Below are 20,050 nucleotides of genomic sequence, written 5' to 3'. Positions count from 1 at the left end.
AACACACCTTTATGGTTCTGTGCATTCCTCCCTATAGGAACTTAAACATTAACCGACATTAATGTGTAACCGCTGAACGCCTCGCTGCCTCCACAGTCTGACCCACTTAACTCACATACAGAACTAATAAGAAACCTGCAAAAAGCTCATTATAATATAATAATAAAGTTTATTTGTATAGCATGTATCAAAATAAGCAATGACAAAGTGTTTTACAAGGTAAACATAGAAAGATTAAATGGATTAATGAGCTCACGGAGACCTGACCACTGCTACTGCAGAGACTGTGATAGAAGGAGATTGTTTGTACAAATGTTCATAGTTAGTTACTTAAAGTTTTAAAGTTTTATTTAAACAAGGTTAATGGAGTATGTTGGTTTTTTGGGTCATTAATCAGCAGGTGTTTTATTCACAATCACACTATATGATGGTCCTGTGTTAAACAAAACAGTTTTTAATCTTGATTTTTGAATTTTTTAAATAAATACAGGTCATAATGAACCAAGAACATCCTCTTAACAGCTGCACAAAAATAAAAAAGTAAAAATATTGTTATTTTTGTATATTCTGGGTCACTTTAAGAAAAGTCTAAAATTTCAGGTTAAAAGCGTTTCTACTGCTGTCAGATGTATAAATGGGTCAAATTTGACCTGAACAGTATTTAAGGGTTAAATCCTCAACCTTGCATCAGGCACAGCGAGGAGGTTCCTGCTAGTTGATAATAGGAGAGTAATGAAGCATGAAACGCTTTAAACATAACGAGTAGCATCTTAATGGTCTCTTTTCTTGGTCTGAAATCTGGCTGCTGCAGTTCATCTGTGAACTGATTTCTGATTAATGCCAGTTAAGAGGCCATTGCAGTAATCTAATTGTGTGGAAATGAAAGCATGTATGATGAGTTCAGTGTCTTTAAAAACTCAAATTGAATGAATTTTGGCTTCATGAGATGTTAGAAGCAAATCTGGAAGTTGAGGCTTTGAGTCGAACGTCGTCGAGTTTTCTGACAGAAGAAGATATTTGCTGAGTGGAGAAATTATAAGAATTTCTGTTTTGTCAAAGTTTAGTTGCAGAAAGTTTGCAGACATCCAGTCTTTTATATCTGCTAAACAGTTTCTAAAGGTGGAAACGTGAGTAGGAGTTTCGGGCTTCACTGGTATGTACACCTGCGTGTCGTCTGCGTATACAGTGATGCACAAAAGATCAAAAAGTAGGAAGATTAAAACTAAAGGAGGAGAGAGATTTAAAATCCTGTCTTTCTACACAACAGTTGATTTGTTTGTGAGTTTGAACCACTTTAACAGGAGAAAGAGATTAAAATTCCTCTCAGGTTTATAAACAGAACGAGCTCTGAGTAGGCAGCAAACAGATTTATCATAAATCTGCAGGTCAGGGTGTGACGAAAGAAACAAACCTCTTCCACTTCCAGGTCAGATCCTGTGGAGTCTGATCCGAGGCTGTAGTCAGGATTAAACATTTAGATTATTATTAAACATTTAAAGTGGAAGAAGGTCTTCACAAGGTGTCCAAGGTGACGTCTTTAAATGTCTTGTTTTGTACAAAACTCAGCAGATATTCAGTTGAATGTTTCGTATGACAAACAAAATCTTTTTTTCTATTAAAATAGATTATTTTTCTGGCCTGGAGTCACAAGATAAACATGAAGTCTGAAGATTAATCTGAGGAGTCATGAGTAAACACATTTAGAAACACAAACACTAAATCATGTTTATTTTTCCTGATCAGTGATTTCAGCCGCTTGTTGCTACATATCACAACCTCTCGACTTTGTCCTGAAGTTCTGTGAGAAACATATTATGTCGTACAAAGTCCAGAGGTTGCGATCTGTAGCACAACAAGCTAGTGAAGCTGTGAACAGAACCACGTTTCTGCACATGCTCAGTAGCGTCTGCCGTACACAGAACTACTCTCCGGAGACTGAAAACATGATGCTGTTATTAGTCTTTAGAGACGTTTCTGAACAAACTAACATGACCAAACTCTTCATGATGAAGGAACATGTGACCCAGTGCAGCGGTGTGACTCACTGACATGTTTTTAAAGGGCTGTTATTGTGTAAAACAATAAAACTTATCTTTGGGATGGATCAGGGTGATGGTGGGGCCACTTCTGCTGTAAAATGACTCCATTCTATTTCCTCGGTCTTTTTAAATTATTTGAAATTCCTTTAAAATCTTTTGGACAAAAACAGAGGTCTATGACACAGAGGAATGAGATATATCAGGCTTTGATACACACACAATACTGGTTAGTAGATCAGTTCATTGTTGGTTTGGAGCCAAACATGAGATTTGTTGACAAGAAGAAGAATCTAGACAATTGACAGACTGATCCTTTAAACAGTAACTTTGAACATGTGAAACAAGACAGACGTCACTTTTTCTTGTATTATGTGAATCTGAAGCATCCCTGAGCTCGATAGTAACACTCTGAGGCCCTGACAGTGACCTCTGACCTCTGAGTGAAGGACAGTTCCTGTGTGTGTGTGTGTGTGTGTGTGTGTGTGTGTGTGTGTGTGTGTGTGTGATCAGAGCAGAATCAGCTTCATGTGTGTGGAGTTTAAACTCTGCTGCATTCCTCACATTCCCGCCTCTGAGAGAAATCCTGCTCCGAGTTTTTATCAGTGAGAGCATTTCTGCTTGTTGACCTCTGACCTCAGCACCTGCTGGGCGGGGCGGGGGGGGGGGGGGTGCTCTCTGGGTTTACTGGTCTGGTGTCAGACATGAGCAGAGCCTGAACCAAATATAGAAACAAGCGTTAATAATTCAATTAATCCCTTAAAGTAGGGATGCGAGGTGATGTCATCCAATCTGCTGCTCTTTCTGTTTCAGTCATTGTTGGAATATTTATGAGTTTATAATATTTATGAGTTTATGATGTCTGAGTGAAACACCTTCAGTAAACACAGCGACCACGTCACCACCATCCAGGTTAGCAAGCAAAGAAAACATTAACTTAACAACAACGTCCAGTGAGGAGTATCCTCCCGTCTGAAGCACTGAAGGATAAACCAGGTCTACCGGAGCCGGATCATGTCTGGATCACCTGGGTGCTGCTGTATCTGGGAGAACCAGGTCAGGGCTCAGAGACCTGGACAGTGTCATATGCAGTATGTATTATGTTGTCCTTGTTGGACTCGAACCCCCGGAGCTCCCAATTTATGCATGTATTTTAATTAATTCATTTATTTATTTTTAACTTTATTGTTTTTTGTATTTGTCAATTTATTTTCCTCTCTTGTGTTTTGTGTTTCCTGCCTCTGTGCCGGGTCTGATGGGGCTCTGGTGCTTTGTAAAAAAAAAAGTTTAATAAAAAACAGCAAACACCAAAAAAACAAACAAACAAACAAAAAAAAAAAACAACAACAATGTTATCGAAAATAAAATATTATAGCAACATCTATATCACACCAAAGTATCAAAAGGTCAAAAATAGAAAATGACAGCAAGTAAATTAATGACAAAAATACCAGTTTATCAAAGATCTAACAATAAAATCAGACTTTAAACATTAAAACTACATACATGTAAATAATCATCATCAATCTTTACAGCAACATTTAGATCATTTAGATCATTTAGATCATTCTTTAAGTTTCTTTTAACTTCTCTGCATCATGTTGGAATGGACGTGTCGCCACTCTAACATGTTTGTAATAATCCATAAATAAACAATATCACATCATAGTATAAAAATATTCAAAGGTTAATGATGTAAACTGGTGCAAAAGGCCTTTAATCTTTTATTAACACACTTATATTATCATCCAAAAAACACAAATCAGATAAAGAATCATCTGAGAGGCTGAAACCAAAGAATTGTGGACATTTTTTTTTAGCTTGAAACAATAAATTGATGATTGAAATACTGAAGTAAACGAACCAAATAAAACTTCATCTGTTGTTTGTTTGTTTTGGTCCTTTTATGGTTAAAATGATTCAGTTTGTCTGATCAGAACGTCGAGTTTCATGTTGTTGCAGTCAGTCGTTTGTGTGACGGAGGCGAAAGGAAGTTTCAGACGAGCTGCTTTCATTGGTTAGTCAGATTCAGCTGTTTCGACGGGGGTCAAAGGTCAAGCTTGTAACATCCGTGTGAAACAGACTTGAACTCTGCTTTTGAATCTGAACTCTGACGTGTTTTTCTGTTTTTTCTTCTTTTACACAAAGTTTGTACAACTATAAAAATATAGAAATATAATGTTTCACACATGATGAAACTCTCACAGATCACATGACCTCACTTATTAAACACCGACGACGGATAATTCCTCATGTTTAGTGTCTGCTGCTGACGAGAGTTTCTTCAATCTGTATGAAAATCATGTTTGAGTTTCTAGTTGACACGCCTGTAAACACAGAGAGGTGTGTGTGTGTGTGTGTGTGTGTGTGTGTGTGTGTGTGTGTGTGTGTGTGTGTGTGTGTGTGTGTGTGTGTGTGTGCGCGCACAGTCAGTGTAAAGCCTGTGTGACCTCTGACCTTCGCCCTGCTCACTACCTGCTGCCTGTACAGTCAGTGGTGTGTGTGTGTGTGTGTGTGTGGATGCTCTGCAGATTGTGTGTGTGTGTGTGTGTGTGTGTGTGTGTGTGTGTGTGTGTGTGTGTGTGTGTGTCTTAGAGCAGATGGAGGACTTGCAGCTCGGCTGTGCCCACACGTTCAAAAGTCAAAGCGGTCATTGTTCGTTTCTCTGGAGAAGAATGCGATGAGCTCATGGGAGGAAATTTAATTGGACCACGCTGCAGGCCGGGGCGTCCCCCCCCCCCTCACCGCCCCCCCCTCCTCACAACAACTGTAACCCCCCTCCCCTCCCCTCAGGCCGACCCTGAGGCTCCGCTCCACCGGCTGGAAGAGGATTCACAGGAATGCGCTGCAAGAAAACAAAAGTCCGTCCCTCCCAACGACTCAGAGAACATCTTCATAAAACAACCTGATATTCTGAATTCTTCATTTCCCAGTTTCCTCTTGTGTCACAGCGATGCGTCACATGAATCATGGTGAATACTTTCTGTCTCTATGACAGTAAACTGATCCACATTTTATGAACTAAACAACTAATCGATTAATTGAGAAACTAAGCAGCTGTGATCAGCTGATCTCAGAGTCTGGTACGTGGCAGCAGCTGCATCTTTACATTCAGATATAAGAACACATCCTGACGGACAGCAGGGCTCATTATTTCCTCTCAGGAGTCGTGTTTGGACTCTCACACAGCTGACCGTGTCTTCCTCCTCCGCCCCTAATCTGTCCTCCTCAAGGACGTCTTCCTCGTTAAACATCCACGCCTGTCTTGTGTCTGTGGGAGGACGACGCACATCTGGATCCGAAGCTCTTTATGTAGAGAACAGGCTGCATGAGAGAGAGAGAAGCAACCATCTGAGATTTATGACTTTAAATCACAGGATCAGATGCTGTAAAACGAATCTGTTTCCAGTGAAGAATGATTCCTCGTTAACGGCGTCGACTGCAGGATGAGTGAATCTGCCCTGCAGCTGCTGCAGCTCATTAGTTTCTTTACTCTGAGAGCGAAACGTTACAAATCACATCCGTCATGTTTCTGCCTCAACGTGGATCTGAAGATGATCCCAGTTTGTTTCATAGTTCAGATTAAAAGTTTTGAATAGTTTCTTCAGCTTTTAATAAAGCGTCCGACCCGCTGACCCGCAGCGGCGGCGTCTCGTTCTGCAGTTTGAGGTTTGGACGCGTCTCGACACGTCGGCGTAACGCCGCTCTGCAGCTGTGATGACAGAACGAACCGCAAGATACCAGACAGGCTTGTTCTTCTTCAGCCTCTTAAACTCTTCATTTCCCCTTTAAAGTCCTCCTGAATCACATCAACAACAGAAAGTTTCACCTTCTGATACAACAACAATCCAAACAAATAAACAATCAGACCACAAAACTACAATGTTTCATTTATATTAATATTAATAAATCAATAAACAAAATAAAACAAACGTAAAAACTACAGAAGATAAAAGTGGCAAAAGTCTTGAAAACAAAAAGATAATAATCTCAAATCTTCTGTAACAATATTCTAGTTTATATGATATTATATTATATTATATGATATAATATTGTGTAAATATTCTAGTATGTTAATGCTTTTATTGTAAATCTCAGGAAAGAAATGATTTTTGTTGTTATCTTTATAGCAAAATGATTTTTTTCTGGAGATAATCAATAAAAGCCTTCCTGCAGTAACAATATTATTATTATTATTATGTTTGGAAAACCATGTGTGACATGTTTTTGAGATAATAAAAGTCTTAAATACTGAAATAAAATACAAACATGTAAAATAATATTTCATTTTCTCCCAAGAAAACGACGTGAAGATAAATTTACATCTTGATCATTTTTTGTGTCATTTTCTTGAAATCTTTGAGTATTTTTTTTTATTCTGAAATGAAAAGATGTTTATTTTTGATTTCCAGGAAACAGAATTCTAAAAATAAACTTTGGCCCTTCGCGGCTTCCGTAAAGTCTGACGATGATCAGGAGAGTAAACTGTGGACGTCCTTCTTGTGTTTGTATATGTTCGGAGGTCAGAGGTCACGGGCGGCCTGTTGCTGGAGAGCACTTCAGCAGGGTTTGAACCTCAGTTCCTCCTCAGCGCTGGAATAAAATCCCCTCGTTTGTGGTCAGTCAGATGTGAGTTTCCATATCTGGGCAGGAAAAACTCCCAGCAGCCCCCTCTCTCTCTCTCTCTCTCTCTCTCTCTCTCTCTCTCTCTCTCTCTCTCTCTCTCTCTCTCTCTCTCTCTCTCTCTCTCTCTCTCTCTCTCTCTCTCTCTCTCTCTCTCTCTCTCTCTCTCTTTGACATGAACAGCCTGTGTTGCTCGCTCGCCCTCTTTTCTTCTGTGTGGACTCTTTCTTTCTGTGTCCGTCCGTCCGTCCGGCGTCACTCTGCCCGGCGGAAACACATTCCAGCCGGTTCACTCCTGCCGTCACCGTGTCACTCCGTCACCCCCCCTCCCCCCCCTCGTCCCTCCCCAAACAGTCTTAGAAAGAAAAGCTGCTTCCCCTGAACGACAGGAGGCTCTTTTCATGTCCAGGCCTGACTCTGCCCCCCCGCTCCCCCCCCCGAGGAGAGTCTCCCGGGGTCAACGCTCCACAATAGGAGGGTTAGCGGCGCTTAAAGCAGCACCGGCTAATTGACAACGTCGGCGTTTGTTTCTCAGCGGTGCGGTTTGGTTCAGGAAGGTCTTAACGGCAGCTTAAATCTGCAAACTGTGGAGGAAAGAAGCATCTTTTATGTCTCTCAGTTCACTTCAAGTAGCTTCACTTTAAAGATACAAAGCAGCTTCTCATCAGAAGGTTTTAAAATCTGAAGCTTTATTTCACTGATAATCTCATAAACTTATCAACACAAAATAACCCGATGATGGAGGCAGAAAGTCACTGACGAGAACTCTTCTTTAAAGCTATAATATGTAATTATTAACAACTAGACCTATGTTATATATGTTGTTGAGTTGTGTACTTACATTATCCCAAATGTTTCCAACAATGTTCAAACTCAGAGAAATCTGTAATTTAATCAAAGTAACGGACCGTTTCATTTGGTCGCCTGTCGATGACGTCATACCTCCTCTACCAAAGAGTAAACACGCACCAGATGCATACGGCGGCGCTGTGTTTGTCCGCTACAATGGCGTCTACCAAAGAGTAACTTACACACATACAAGATAATACATCGGCGTTGTGGTTGTTCCACACAAACTGTTATAAATGGACTTTTATTCAGTTTTAAGACACATTTTCATGATAAATTTAGGTGGTTTTTAACTATATCTTTTAGCCGGAAGAAGGATTTTAGTCATTGGACGTCTGGATCTTAAGTTATCAGAGAAATAAACTGGGCAAACGTTAGCAGCAGCTCGGCTAACAGCCCCTCCAGGAAGTCCGGTGGTCACCAAACATCGTCACAGAAATATTGATTTTTTTAGGTGAAACAGCTTTAATTAGTATTTTAAGGATTTTAATCTCTGGGTCGGTTTGTTCTGGAGAGGAGGAGACGTCTGCGGGTAAAAACATCCTGAATGATGAACACTGGAGTAATCCTATCCCGATGAAGCTGCTTATTTAACAACGAAGACAACGACTCCCATGATCCCTTGCTGCTTCACACCGTCATCACACTCCGTCTGTTGTTATTGTTTTGATTGAGACGCCTAGCGGCTGAAATTACATATTGTGTGTTTAAATGTTGGCGTTAATATTTCTAGAGCTCAGCAGGACTTTATATCAGTTTAAATGTTATCAGAATGACTCTTTGTTTAAAACACTTGAACCAGTAGAAACATTGTTTCCTAGAAAACTTTTATTTTTATTTCAACATCATAATTAATAATATGATGGTCTGTTAAACACACGTCTGTTCTTTGAAGATCAGATCCTGTCTGAAGGATTTCACCACAGGACTTTAAACTGAAGCTGCAGAAAATATGATAACATTTAAATGGAGTGAAAAACCGTTAATGTTGCCAACGTTCACGTCATAAAACCAGAGTTTTTCATGTTTTGTTCCTGGTGGAGAGTCAGCAGCAGGTTTGTCTGTTTCTCTGCTCGGGTTTGTTCTGTAGTCATATGGGACGGGAACATAAACGCGCACAGCGTGGCCTTTGTTTGCGCTCTCAACTGTAAAATTCTTCCTCTCATCAATACAACGATTGTTCTGGAAGAAGAGGAACAGAATTCCTCCTGACTGTCGGTCCGACCGACGACACGCCGGCTCATCTCTCACCAGTCTTTACTGGAAAACACAAGAATTTAACAAAGTCTTTCTCATGACGGCATCAAAGCAAAATATCAGATGTTGTTTTTTTGTCGTTAGATTTGTCCCACATGTGTTGTTTTGATCTCGTTTATGTCCAGAAATGAAGCTGGAAGTTGTGCAGCTGTTAAACAGCGACAGACCAGACTGAGAGTCATTAGATGGTGTTTGTTCATCTGTAACTAAAAGAACATGTTGTTTCTGTTCATCATTTACCTTTAAAAACATCCACTCTGTTTGATCAATTCATGATTCAACAGCTGATTATCAATTAAATCAATTAGCTTAAACTCGTCGTCCAATTCCAACAAAAAAACTGAAACACTTTCCATCATTAATAGATTCAATTATTAAATCACACAGATATTAAATACTTAAAGCAAATGTTTCAGTTCCTGTGTTACAGTAAAAGTACATCAGTATTCTGAGCTTGATGTAGTTCAAGTATTGCAGTATTCTTAACAGTTTGTTATATTATCTGTTGTGTCTCGGTAAATGCTGCAACACTCACAATAATAATCCTAAACATCTGGTAAATGAATCTTTCTCTTTGTAATAAAATCCTCATAATTCTTTTCAGATTTGTGTTTTTTTGTCTGACAGCAGCATCATTTCCTGCAGATCTTCTCGTCCAATCAGAGCGTCCGCCCGCGTTCAGGTCTCTCTCTCTGTTGTTTGCCTCCTGATCGCTGCGCCAACAGATGCTTTTGTCTGGTTTTGTGAGGAAGTGTGGGCGATGACAGCGTGTTCCTGCCGGCTGGTGTGTGTCTGTCCTCCACTCAGAGACGCTTTGATGTGCAGCCGGAGTTTAAAACGATGCTTCAGATCACAGATGTTCAGGATCACATCTGAATAAAACTCTTTTAAAAAAAAACTCCTCTGAGCCGCCGACACATCAGAGTCAAAAGCTGAGAGGAGTTTCAATTCAACTCCTCAAGTTTATAAAGACCCAAATATATTCACTTTACTGTCACATGACACAAAGACAAGCAAATAATCCTCTTTAATGTTTCCACTAGAAGTGAAAAGTCTAAAACAACTGAAACTCAAAGACGTCTGATCAGTGTTTGTCGTGTGAGAAGCAGAAACGCTGCAGATGTTAACAGCTGCAGCTTCTGACTCACAACTATTAAACTGATCAATTCTCTCCAGACTGAAACAATCTGCGTCTGTTCTCTGGTTAACGAGCTGCCGTCTGTATTTAGCTTTTACATGCAGAGCTGCAACAAATGAATCGATCAGTCGATCAACAATAAAAATGAATCAGCAACTATTTTGTTAATCGATAAAATTCTCTGATTCAGCTTCTGAAATGTTTCTTTAGTCTCTGTGACAGTAAACTGAAGAACCAAAGAACTAATCGAGAAAATAATTGTCAGTTGCAGTCACATGATTACTGTTAAATACGTTAATTGATCTAATCTGCTGCTGCTGATGTCTGTCAGTTTAACCAGAAACAAACACGAGAAGCTGCCTGAATGTTTTCTATCAGTCTGATCATGAAAACCTGTCAGAGATGAAAGATTTGATCAGATATTTATGAATGTCGCAGCTTAAATTAAGAGTTAAATGTGTGTTAAACCAGCAGTCATTCCTCCTGTTCATACTGGATATTAAAAGATCCTTCAAATGTGTTTTCAATGCATTTAAAAGTCTGTGTGAAGCTTCTATTCAGCTTCAGCAGTCTGAGTTAGTCATATCAAGTGGATATCATTTACAGTCTTTGTGTTTCCTCAGACAGCTTCATATTAGCTTCAGATAAACTTTTAAATATATTTTTGTCCTCCATCACTTCCATTGTAAGGTCATTATGAAGGGATCTTCTAATGGTCAGTATGAACAGGAGCTTTAATGTTCATTTGGGCTCCTGACTGTTGGTTTAAGACAGACTAGAATAAACTGTGAACTCGTCCTTTAATAAATCAGGTGTTTTGTTGACTGGGAGCTGCTGCCTGGAAGAAGACGGCTGCTCAGTTGATTCTAGTTTTATATTTTTTTCTTACATCATCTAAAAGTTGTGCTGTAAATTAGCTTCTTATTAACCTTCACACACACACACACACACACACACACACACACACACACACACACACACACACACACACACACAGACTTATATTCACTTCCTGGAGACTTTAGGAGAACCTTAACCACCAACACAAAAATCAGCTTTTTCCCAATTAACTGGTCTTTAGTCTGAAATTTGTCTCTAAAAGTGGCCAGACAGACCACACACACACACACACACACACACACACACACACACACACACACACACACACACACACACACACACACACACACACACACACAGTGGGAGGAGGAAGTCGGTGTGTTTGCAGTTGCTTCATTGTTTCCTGTAATAAACTGCGGTCTTTTGTGTGCGTCCCATCAGTCCTCTCAGCTGCTTCACCTTTATTTGCCGTCGACGCTGCGGGCCCCCGGCCCCCCCCCCCCCCCCCCCCGGCCCCCCCTCCTGGCCGGGGCCCCTGTCAGCACAATGTTTACAGAGCAGATTCTTTGACTGAGCAAACAGCCGTACCCCCCGCCGCCCCGGCTCAAACATGGCGGCGTTCCTTCGCACGCTGACTGACGGCTCCTGGAACATTTAACCGGCTGGTCTCCGGCCTGCTCAGACTCGCCGAAGTATGTGGAGGAGAGAGGAGCGACCAGCGGACACGGTGCTGGGAGTTAAAGGGGCAGACCAGTTTACATTCCTGCTCAACATTTCCCAAACTGTCAGCTCTGAAAGTGGCTCCTTCTTCCTCCCAGCTGGTGTTTCAGCTCATCTTTAACTCGCTGAGAGTCAATCTAGAGTTTATTTTGTCAATTAATCGTTGTTTGGTCTATAAAATGTCAGAAAATAGAGACACAACTCAAACATATTCAGGAAACATTCACATTTTTGATTTGTTGAAACGGTTTCTGACACTTTCACCTGAAACTTTTGGAGGTTTCCTTCCTGTAAAGATCTTATTTATGCAGACGAGTTTAATCCAAACGCTCCCTGATCTTCAAACCTTTTCCCGCCACATTAACACCCTCCATCTCTCTCTCTCTGCAGGAAAGGCCTTCGACATCACTTACGTCCGCCTCAAGTTCCACACCAGCCGCCCGGAGAGCTTCGCCATCTACAAGCGGACCAGCGAGGGCGGCCCCTGGGTGCCCTACCAGTACTACAGCGGCTCCTGCGAGAAGACGTACCAGAAGGCGAGCCGAGGCTTCATCCGCACGGGAGAGGACGAGCAGCAGGCGCTCTGCACCGACGACTTCAGCGACATCTCGCCGCTCACCGGCGGCAACGTGGCCTTCTCCACGCTGGAGGGACGACCCAGCGCCTACAACTTCGACCACAGCCCCGTCCTGCAGGTGAGCGCCGCAGGGACGCTGAGAATAAATCATAAACAGGAAGTAGTGGCGGGAAACGTCTCAAACATTAAAGCAATGACAGGAACAGACAGTTGTGACGATCATAGGCTGAAACATCATTACATTATTAATTAGTTTCTCTCTGCAGTACAGCCTCCTATGAGATATATCACTCATGTCTCCACCCGGTTACTGCAGTTACAGTAAAATCAAGCGCACCTGCAGAGCAGCTGCTCCGCACTATGTTCTACTTCCTCCCAGTTTCTGATGCTGTTGGGAGTGAAGACGACATGAAGCAGGTTAAAGAAGGTTTAAAGCTGCAACTAATGATTATTTTCTTGATTCATTGATTAGTCGTTTTGTCCAGAAAATGTCAAAAAAATGGTGTAAAAATGTGGATCAGTGTTTCCCAAAGCCCAAGATATTCAGTTTACTGTCATAGAGACTAAAGAAACCAGCAAATATTCACATTTAAGAATCTGAAATCAGAGAATTTCTTATATTTCTTTTTTAATTAAAAAGAAAAAGTTGCTGTGACGTCTTCAGTTCACTTGTTTTGTCCAAACAACAGTCTAAAACCTGAAGATGTTCAGTTTACTGTCATATATATATATAAATCATCACATGTGAGAAGCTGGAACTAAAGATTGATTGATGGACCTGATTGGTTCTGTCTGTTGACGCTCGGTTGGCCGATGCGTGGAGGTTCCCTACATCTCCTCTCTACCTCAAGAACAAGCAGCTGGTGTGTTTTTTTTTTTTTTTTTCCCAGCAGCCCGTTCTGTTCTGCTGGACAGGTTGCAGGTTAAATGCCTGCCAAGAGTTGCGACATGTTGCTAGGCGACGCCCCCGGATTTCCCACTGCAGCAGTTTGGCTCGACAAGGCCTGCAGCTGGACAAGTACTTTCCCCCCTCCTCCTCCTCCTCCTCCTCCTCCTCCTCCTCCTCCTCCTCCTCCTCCTCCTCCTCCTCAGTGTATTTGTGTTTCCATGTTTCACTCTCTGAGGCTGAAGTTGCCCAATAATTGGAAAGAAGAGACGCTGTTTTCACTCCTCTGTCCTCCGTTTGTTGCATAATGTTGTTCTGACATTTGGAGCTGGTTCTTCCCTCTTCTGCTCACTGTTGTGTGTTGTTTTAAGGAGCCCAGGAGGAGCCGCGGAGAGAAAAAAAGACTCATTTGTGCTCTTGATTTACTCATTCTGTTAATCTATTACGCGTTCAGTCAGCGGGAAGTTTGAAGAAAGCGATTTTTTTTCCTCTTTAATGTCAGTTACTGATCCAAGCTGGATCCAAAGCAGCCGTACGTCCTCCTTGTTCTCACATGTTCTTTGCATTTATTGTGCATCCACGAAGCGCTCCAGAACCCTGAAGCTGAGTTTATATCAACTGGATGACATCAGCAGAAACATGAAAGTGTCTACAGCACAAAAGTTTTAAGAATATCTGCATATCTTAGTCCAAGATCAATAGGGCTGTAGTCCGCTGGTCGATTAGTTGGTCGATATGCTCTCGTCTGATTAAATTCTCATTGGTCGAATAATCTCCGTGTTATTTTCATAAGGAGAAAAGTGCTACATCAACAGCTTTCCAGGATTAATCCATTATTTCCTGCGGCGGGAGGGACAGACTAACAAATTACCTGTGAAAACAACGGGGGTGTATTCAAAACACCCCCGTTGTTTTCACAACTTTGAACTCGCCCAACCTGATGGAGCCTGCTGGGTCTAACTTTTACTAGCGTGAATTAACGTAACGAGACTTTTTTTTTAAACGTGAAGGAAATTTTAACCAAATCAATGGCCTCTGAAAAATGCACTTTTTTGAGAAAACTAAAAAAAACTTGTTTTCTTGCAGAATGCTTTTTGTTAAGGATACCCAACACATAATACACTGTTTTTGGACTTTATTATTATATTATGTGTTAACAATAGCGACTAGATATTAATGCCTCTCAAAGTGCAGATAGGAGCTTTTGCACTTGGTGCAAGTTGGAAGAGGTTCTACAAAACGATGCTCTAAATTAAGTTAATAATTAAAATTAAATTTAAAATAAAATTAAGTTTGTTTTCAGGTAAAAAGATGCAGTAAATGTAATAGTTAGTCCTTGTCCACTGGAGATGAATGTTCAGTGATTGGTGCTGCAGCCTCTCTACACATCCAGGGACTCTGTGTTGTGTTTTTGTTTTGTTGTGTGACTTTTCTGTCACAGCGAAGGGCGGGATTATCTTGATTATCTTGATTATCTTGATTATCTTGATTATCTTGATTATCTTACAGACAGACTGAATATGAGCAGCCTTCCTTGTTCTCATCATCCAAAATGAAATCCGCCAATCAGAAAATCAGATAGCAGACAGGAGGTTTTGTGCTTTGGCCATCGATGTGAGAGAGAGAGTTCTTTCATTAATCAGGACCTCTGTATCTGACTTTGATTGTCACATGTTTGGGAAGATGAAGAGTCGATGGCTGTCAGGTTGAGTGTTGTTCTGTCTTTATGAAGCTGTGACATGTACACATAGATACATACAGATAAACATACATGCACTGATGCGGATTACGCGTGTATGTACACGGACACATACACCTATAAATATTATGCACATAAATACATATACGTGCACAGGCTTCAACAGAGTTTATTCCGCTACATACATACTGTATATACACGTATACATAAGTAAACAGGACTAAATGGTTTTTCTAAGGCAGCAGAAGTGATGGAGAAGCAGCTTCAGATCCGACAGCAGCCTCCCTGCTGTGTGAAACGCTCTTTCCTTCCCCTCCATGTAAATGAACAGATTTAGCCCTGCAGCTCAGCTGTAAACTTCCTTATTTGACTTGTTGGCATGAAGCTATTTATACTGAAGCTGTGGACTCTTTTTGGAGACGGCGTGCTGTCGGAGGCGTCAGACGGCTGTTTGTCGCTCTCTGACATTCCTGCTGTCTGTCATCTATGAGCTCTGAGAGGGGAAATAACCACCAGCTGAGACGGTCACCGGACATCACTCTGTTTTATTCTGGAGCTGTGCTTCCAAGCCTTTTCAGCTTGTGACCCCTTAAAATAAAGCAGCGTCACAGGTGTCAGATGTCTATGAGCTGAGTTTTTACCGCTAAACTGGTTAGATTGTTTCATCAGAGAACTTTTATTTATTCACTCATTAATCATCTCTCAACTCTTCATATTTATCTTGTGACCCGTTGGACGGTCTACAGACCTGTCGTCGCCTTTTAAAAGCCTTAAAATAGCACTAAATTGGCTCATATTTATTTTATAAGGTCTTAAGTTTAACATAGACATTTATTTCTCTTCCTGTCAGACATGACTGAACATAAATGTCTTCATCAGCTAAATCAGAGACTGTAAAACTGACTTCTGACCTACTCTGACCCCTTTATGTACTGAACTTTGTACTTTCATGGTGCATTAACCTGATGTTCAAAAGGCCTGTTATGTATAAAACCAAACTCTTTTCATACAGAGATCAGTCAAAAATCAGTCTTAAATATCTTTATATTCAGGTCAATAACACTTTATTTTATGGCTCTCATCATTTCATAATAAGTCTCTTGAAAAGAACTTAGGAAGGAAAATATTGAAACAATGTTCTGAAACAGTTAATATATTAAGTTTCTACATATTAGCATTTTGTTTTTTAAGAAAGAATCAGTGGTAAAGGTAGAGTTTATAAGAGGAAGAAGAATTCTTTATGACAGATCAATTTAAACCTAATTATATTAATTTATTTGTCCATCTGAACATTTTACATGTTCAGCTGACCTGCTGTGCACTGACAACAAGTTCCTTTGGTAAAACAAGAATACTCTATCGATTAACTGGAATTAATTAAAATTGTACCAACTGATCCCAGGCGATACTTGTAGTAGGATCACTTTGATGGTTTTTTTTCATGTTTACAATAAGGTAAATATAGAATATCGCCAGCCTTAACGAGTGAAATCACTTTATTTCAGTAGAATCTCCACGATTTACCAAACTCGTCTTTACAGGTCTGGCCAGTGAGGGAACAGAGCTGCAACGATTAATTGATTAGTTGATTGGCAGAAAATTAATCATCAACTATAATCGAATATTTGTTTGTAATTTTTTTTCAAACAAATATGCTAAATATTTGCTGGTTCCAGCTTCTCTAATGTGATTATTTAATGCTTTTCTTTGTCAGATGTGACAGTAAACTGAACATCTTTGGGTTTTGGACTGTTGGTTGTCCCCTTTGTCTCAGGGATACAGGCATTTTTTGACAATACAATGAATCGACTAATTGTGAAAATAATTGTTAGTTGCAGCGCTACTACTACTATATTAGCTGTGTTGCACTATCATGTTTTAATATAATCCTGCTCTGCTGGAGTCTAAACTGCTCCATTAAAAAGGCGTGGTCTGGGAATTTATGGTACAATTATGTCTCTTGAATAAACGGTGTAATTTATTGTCTGGGAATCTGAGCTACCTTCCCTCCCAGGAGAGTAATTGTGATTGATGAGTACTAACACGTTCCCTGTTGGCTACTACAGTTAGATCACCAACTAGCCCTGTGAGTCGTCTCTGCAGGTGTACGTGCAACAATTAATGTGTAAAGTAGAAATAAAAAGCAACATAAAATGGGAATACTGATGAAATTAAGTGCTGGTATGTCAGTATTGTCCATCAGTGAAGTCCTGCTGTAAATCCACATGCTCACGTTCCACACTGACAGACAGTATTTGTTTCCAGGCTGCAGGACATCTCTGCAGCGTTTGGTTTGTTCCCAGCCTGCAGTCTGCTGCAGCTCAGCTGAATGTTTGTGATTCCCAGAAGAGTTTCTAACTCCAGGCAGCATTCTTCCTTCAAGAAAACACATGTCCTGGCCGAGGCGTTCCACTCTGCCACAGAGCAGAGACGTGATTGATAGCAAACAAATGTTCTGTACAGTTCAGAGTGTGTTGACTCAGCCGAGAACCTGCATCGGCTTCCTGGACCGAATAGTCTGAAGAGCTGCAGCTGCCGGATGGACGCAGGAGCAGTTTATGACTTGTTAGATATGAGCAAGAAGCTGTCACAAGACGAACCAGCTGAGAAACCAGCTGCAGAACAGTTTTCAACAATGACAGGCCTTCATCAGAGCCAGAAACTGAACATCCATCAGAGTTTAGCAACAGACGAACGTGATACTACAGTTACTGTTTGGTTTACTATGAGTTTTGTGCCTAATTCATTTCACATTTCTTTAGGTATGTTCACCACTAAATCACAATAAATGACATAAGACCCTTTATGGTGGGTCACTGACAGGGTCTAAATCTGGTTCTAGGCTTCATTATTTCAGTTCTTCATATGTTGGATGTTCCTGAATGAACATGTTAAATCACATTACCCAGCAAGTCTGGGGCCAAGTGGTATTCCAGTGTAGCAAAACTGCACACATTGCACTCAGACGGTGAGGAATGTGGGTTTAATTGGGACCCAGCAGCTAATTTTTGCCCCAGGATTACCCTACTAGACCTGGACTCCCATGGCCCCCAAAAATCCTAGTGACACTTGCAAACGAGTCCTCTCGGTGTAGAATAAACAGGAAAACTGGAGTATGTTCGGCCCATTAGAGAAAAGCATCTGAAGGGAGTTTGAGGTGAGAGGGGTCACTTCAGGTGGTTCAGGTGCCTGGGCTGGACGCCTCCCTCTGGGAGGAGGGCCCGGGGAAGGGCAGGGGGGGATTACGTATCCCATCTGGCCTGGGAACAGCTGGAGGATGTGGTTATGGGAAGGAACTCTGGGCTACCTTACTTGGACCAACAGTGCAAAACTAACACCACGGTAACACCTCTGCAGCCTTCTGTGGTCTTCACAACTTCAGACATGAACATTTTCTGATCATAAAAATAGATGTCTTCATGGCTCTATGTTCGTCCATCAGTCAAAAACGGTTGGAAGGATTCTCATGTAATTTGGCTCAAATATTTATGGTCCCAAGAGGATGAATCCTACCAAATTTGGTGATCCTCTAACTTTTCCTCCAGCACTATCATGAGGTTCATATTTGTGGTTCAGGGTTAAATATTTCAACAGCTATTGGAGGGATTGCTATGAAATTTTATGCAGACATTCATCTTCCCTCAGCGAGCATGACTGTAAACACTGAGGGCGTTTTCAAACCTGCGTAGTTTAGTCTGGTTGAATGGGACTCTTGGGTTGGTTTTCGTCCTTGAAATGATTTGTTTGGGCAGATATTAACAGCGAGGACATTTTTAGAAAGTGGGGACAAATCAACAGTTGCTATCAGCTATGAATCGAGGTCTAACAACCAAGTATGTTGTCTTCTTGATATTTGAGCAGATAGGAGCTTCTTCAAGACCTTCTTCCATCTCTCTCACCCAGACACATCTGACCAATGACAGGAGAGAATGATCTCACTTGGCTTTTCGTGATGCATTTTGGGTCGCTTGAGTTTTATTCAGTTTGAAAAGAAATGTCCTTTGTCTGGTTTAAATACGCTGGATGGATCATTCCTGGCAGAAACCAAGGGTGTATTTCATCTTTAAAATGTGAGTTTGTTTACAGCCCGTGAAAGCAGTTGAATCAATCTTAGCAAATTACTTGGTAATTTGTTTTAATTAAAAGTGGAATGAGAATGAGAGAAAACCTTCTCGGCAATGCTGACAGGTGAGCTTCCTGTTTGAAACCAAGCAGTTCGCTCTGAGTCACATCTCCGAGCAGTTGGTGGGTGAATCATTCCCAGCAGTTCTATGAGGATTTAACATGAAGGTGTAAAGTTACAGGAGGAGGCAGAAGTTTTCCTGAGTAGGCGGATAAATGTCCAGTACGTTCAACCTGAACATGATTTAAACCACCGACAAGAGAAAAGCTGTTTATATTTAACTCCTGCTGCTTCCTCTGTGACCTCTGTGGTTCCATGTGCAGATTTCTTTGCTCTGAACAACTTTTATTTGGATATTTCTTCACTATAAAAACAAGTCTAATGATTAAATCTGCACTGGTGGAAAAAATATGCCCTAGAAAGCCATGTGATGGCCAGAAGGCCAAAAGCCTGTCAGCAGATACTTTAACTGTTTCCACCGGAGGTTGGAAACCTGAAAATTTTGGGGGGAGACGTTTTGGAAAGCGAAGGCGTTGTTGAGTCACGAACCTTTTATTTCACATGTTCCTGGCAGTGTTGGGTTTCATATCAGATATGGATTAATACTAATTCTCGTGTTGGTACTTTCCTGTGAGCAGAAACAAACCCTGAGGCTGATCGTCTGACAGACTTTTTGTTCTGACTGGGTTCAGATCTTTTTGCTCTGAGCTGTTTGTTAGTCTTCAAACAGCTGCTGTGAGCTCTCACTCTGCTGAATAAAAACCTTTGGGTCTGATAAGCTTCCTGCTTATACTGAACAAAGCTATCGTTGACCTTCACTCTGAGTTCCCCATGAGCCTTTCACACAGGCGAGATGTTGAGTAACTTTCTTTATCCTCCATGATAAGACAATGTGGCCGAAACTGAACAGGTGTCCCTCAGTAATTCTCTCCATCTGGGCTTCGTATCATGAAGCCAAGAAAATAAATTCCTTTTCACTGAAAATGTCACAGTTCGAGTGCCTGTCTCTGGTGTTGCGTCACTGTTTTCAGTGTTTCCCACAGCCGAGGACTAAAACATCCTCCCTGTTTGTGGATTCATGATACAAACTTTTTTGTTGCAAGTAACGTCTGAAATCTCTCTGAAATACAACTTCTGCCTTCACTTCTTTGTCTTTCTCAGCTTGGTTTGCAGCCAGTTGGTGTTTCTGTTGCTTTGTTTCAAACTGTCTGTCAAATGTCTCAGATATTGGATTGATTGCTATGAAATGTGCAACAGACATTCACATCATCAGGTCAAAACTTTGCAATTTGTACAATACCT

At 41.0% G+C, this 20,050-nt stretch overlaps 3 protein-coding genes across 3 annotated transcripts in view; all 3 read left to right on the top strand.

Annotated features, from left to right (window-relative positions):
- The window catches only part of LOC137194785 (tripartite motif-containing protein 16-like), a 200,704-nt gene that overhangs the window by 144,895 nt on the left and 35,759 nt on the right, over positions 1–20,050 (top strand). The gene's annotated exons all lie outside the window — the stretch shown is intronic.
- The window catches only part of LOC137194786 (tripartite motif-containing protein 16-like), a 192,258-nt gene that overhangs the window by 136,449 nt on the left and 35,759 nt on the right, over positions 1–20,050 (top strand). The window lies entirely within an intron of this gene.
- The window catches only part of lamc1 (laminin, gamma 1), a 66,523-nt gene that overhangs the window by 17,249 nt on the left and 29,224 nt on the right, over positions 1–20,050 (top strand). Inside the window, exon 2 of the mRNA XM_067606932.1 lies at positions 11,854–12,158. Within this exon, the coding sequence (XP_067463033.1) occupies positions 11,854–12,158 (305 nt within the window). The remainder of the gene's footprint in view (positions 1–11,853; positions 12,159–20,050) is intronic.

This window comes from Thunnus thynnus, chromosome 12, assembly GCF_963924715.1.
Source record: "Thunnus thynnus chromosome 12, fThuThy2.1, whole genome shotgun sequence".
Taxonomy (NCBI): Eukaryota; Metazoa; Chordata; class Actinopteri; order Scombriformes; family Scombridae; genus Thunnus; species Thunnus thynnus.
This window is presented reverse-complemented; position numbering and strand designations above follow the sequence as displayed.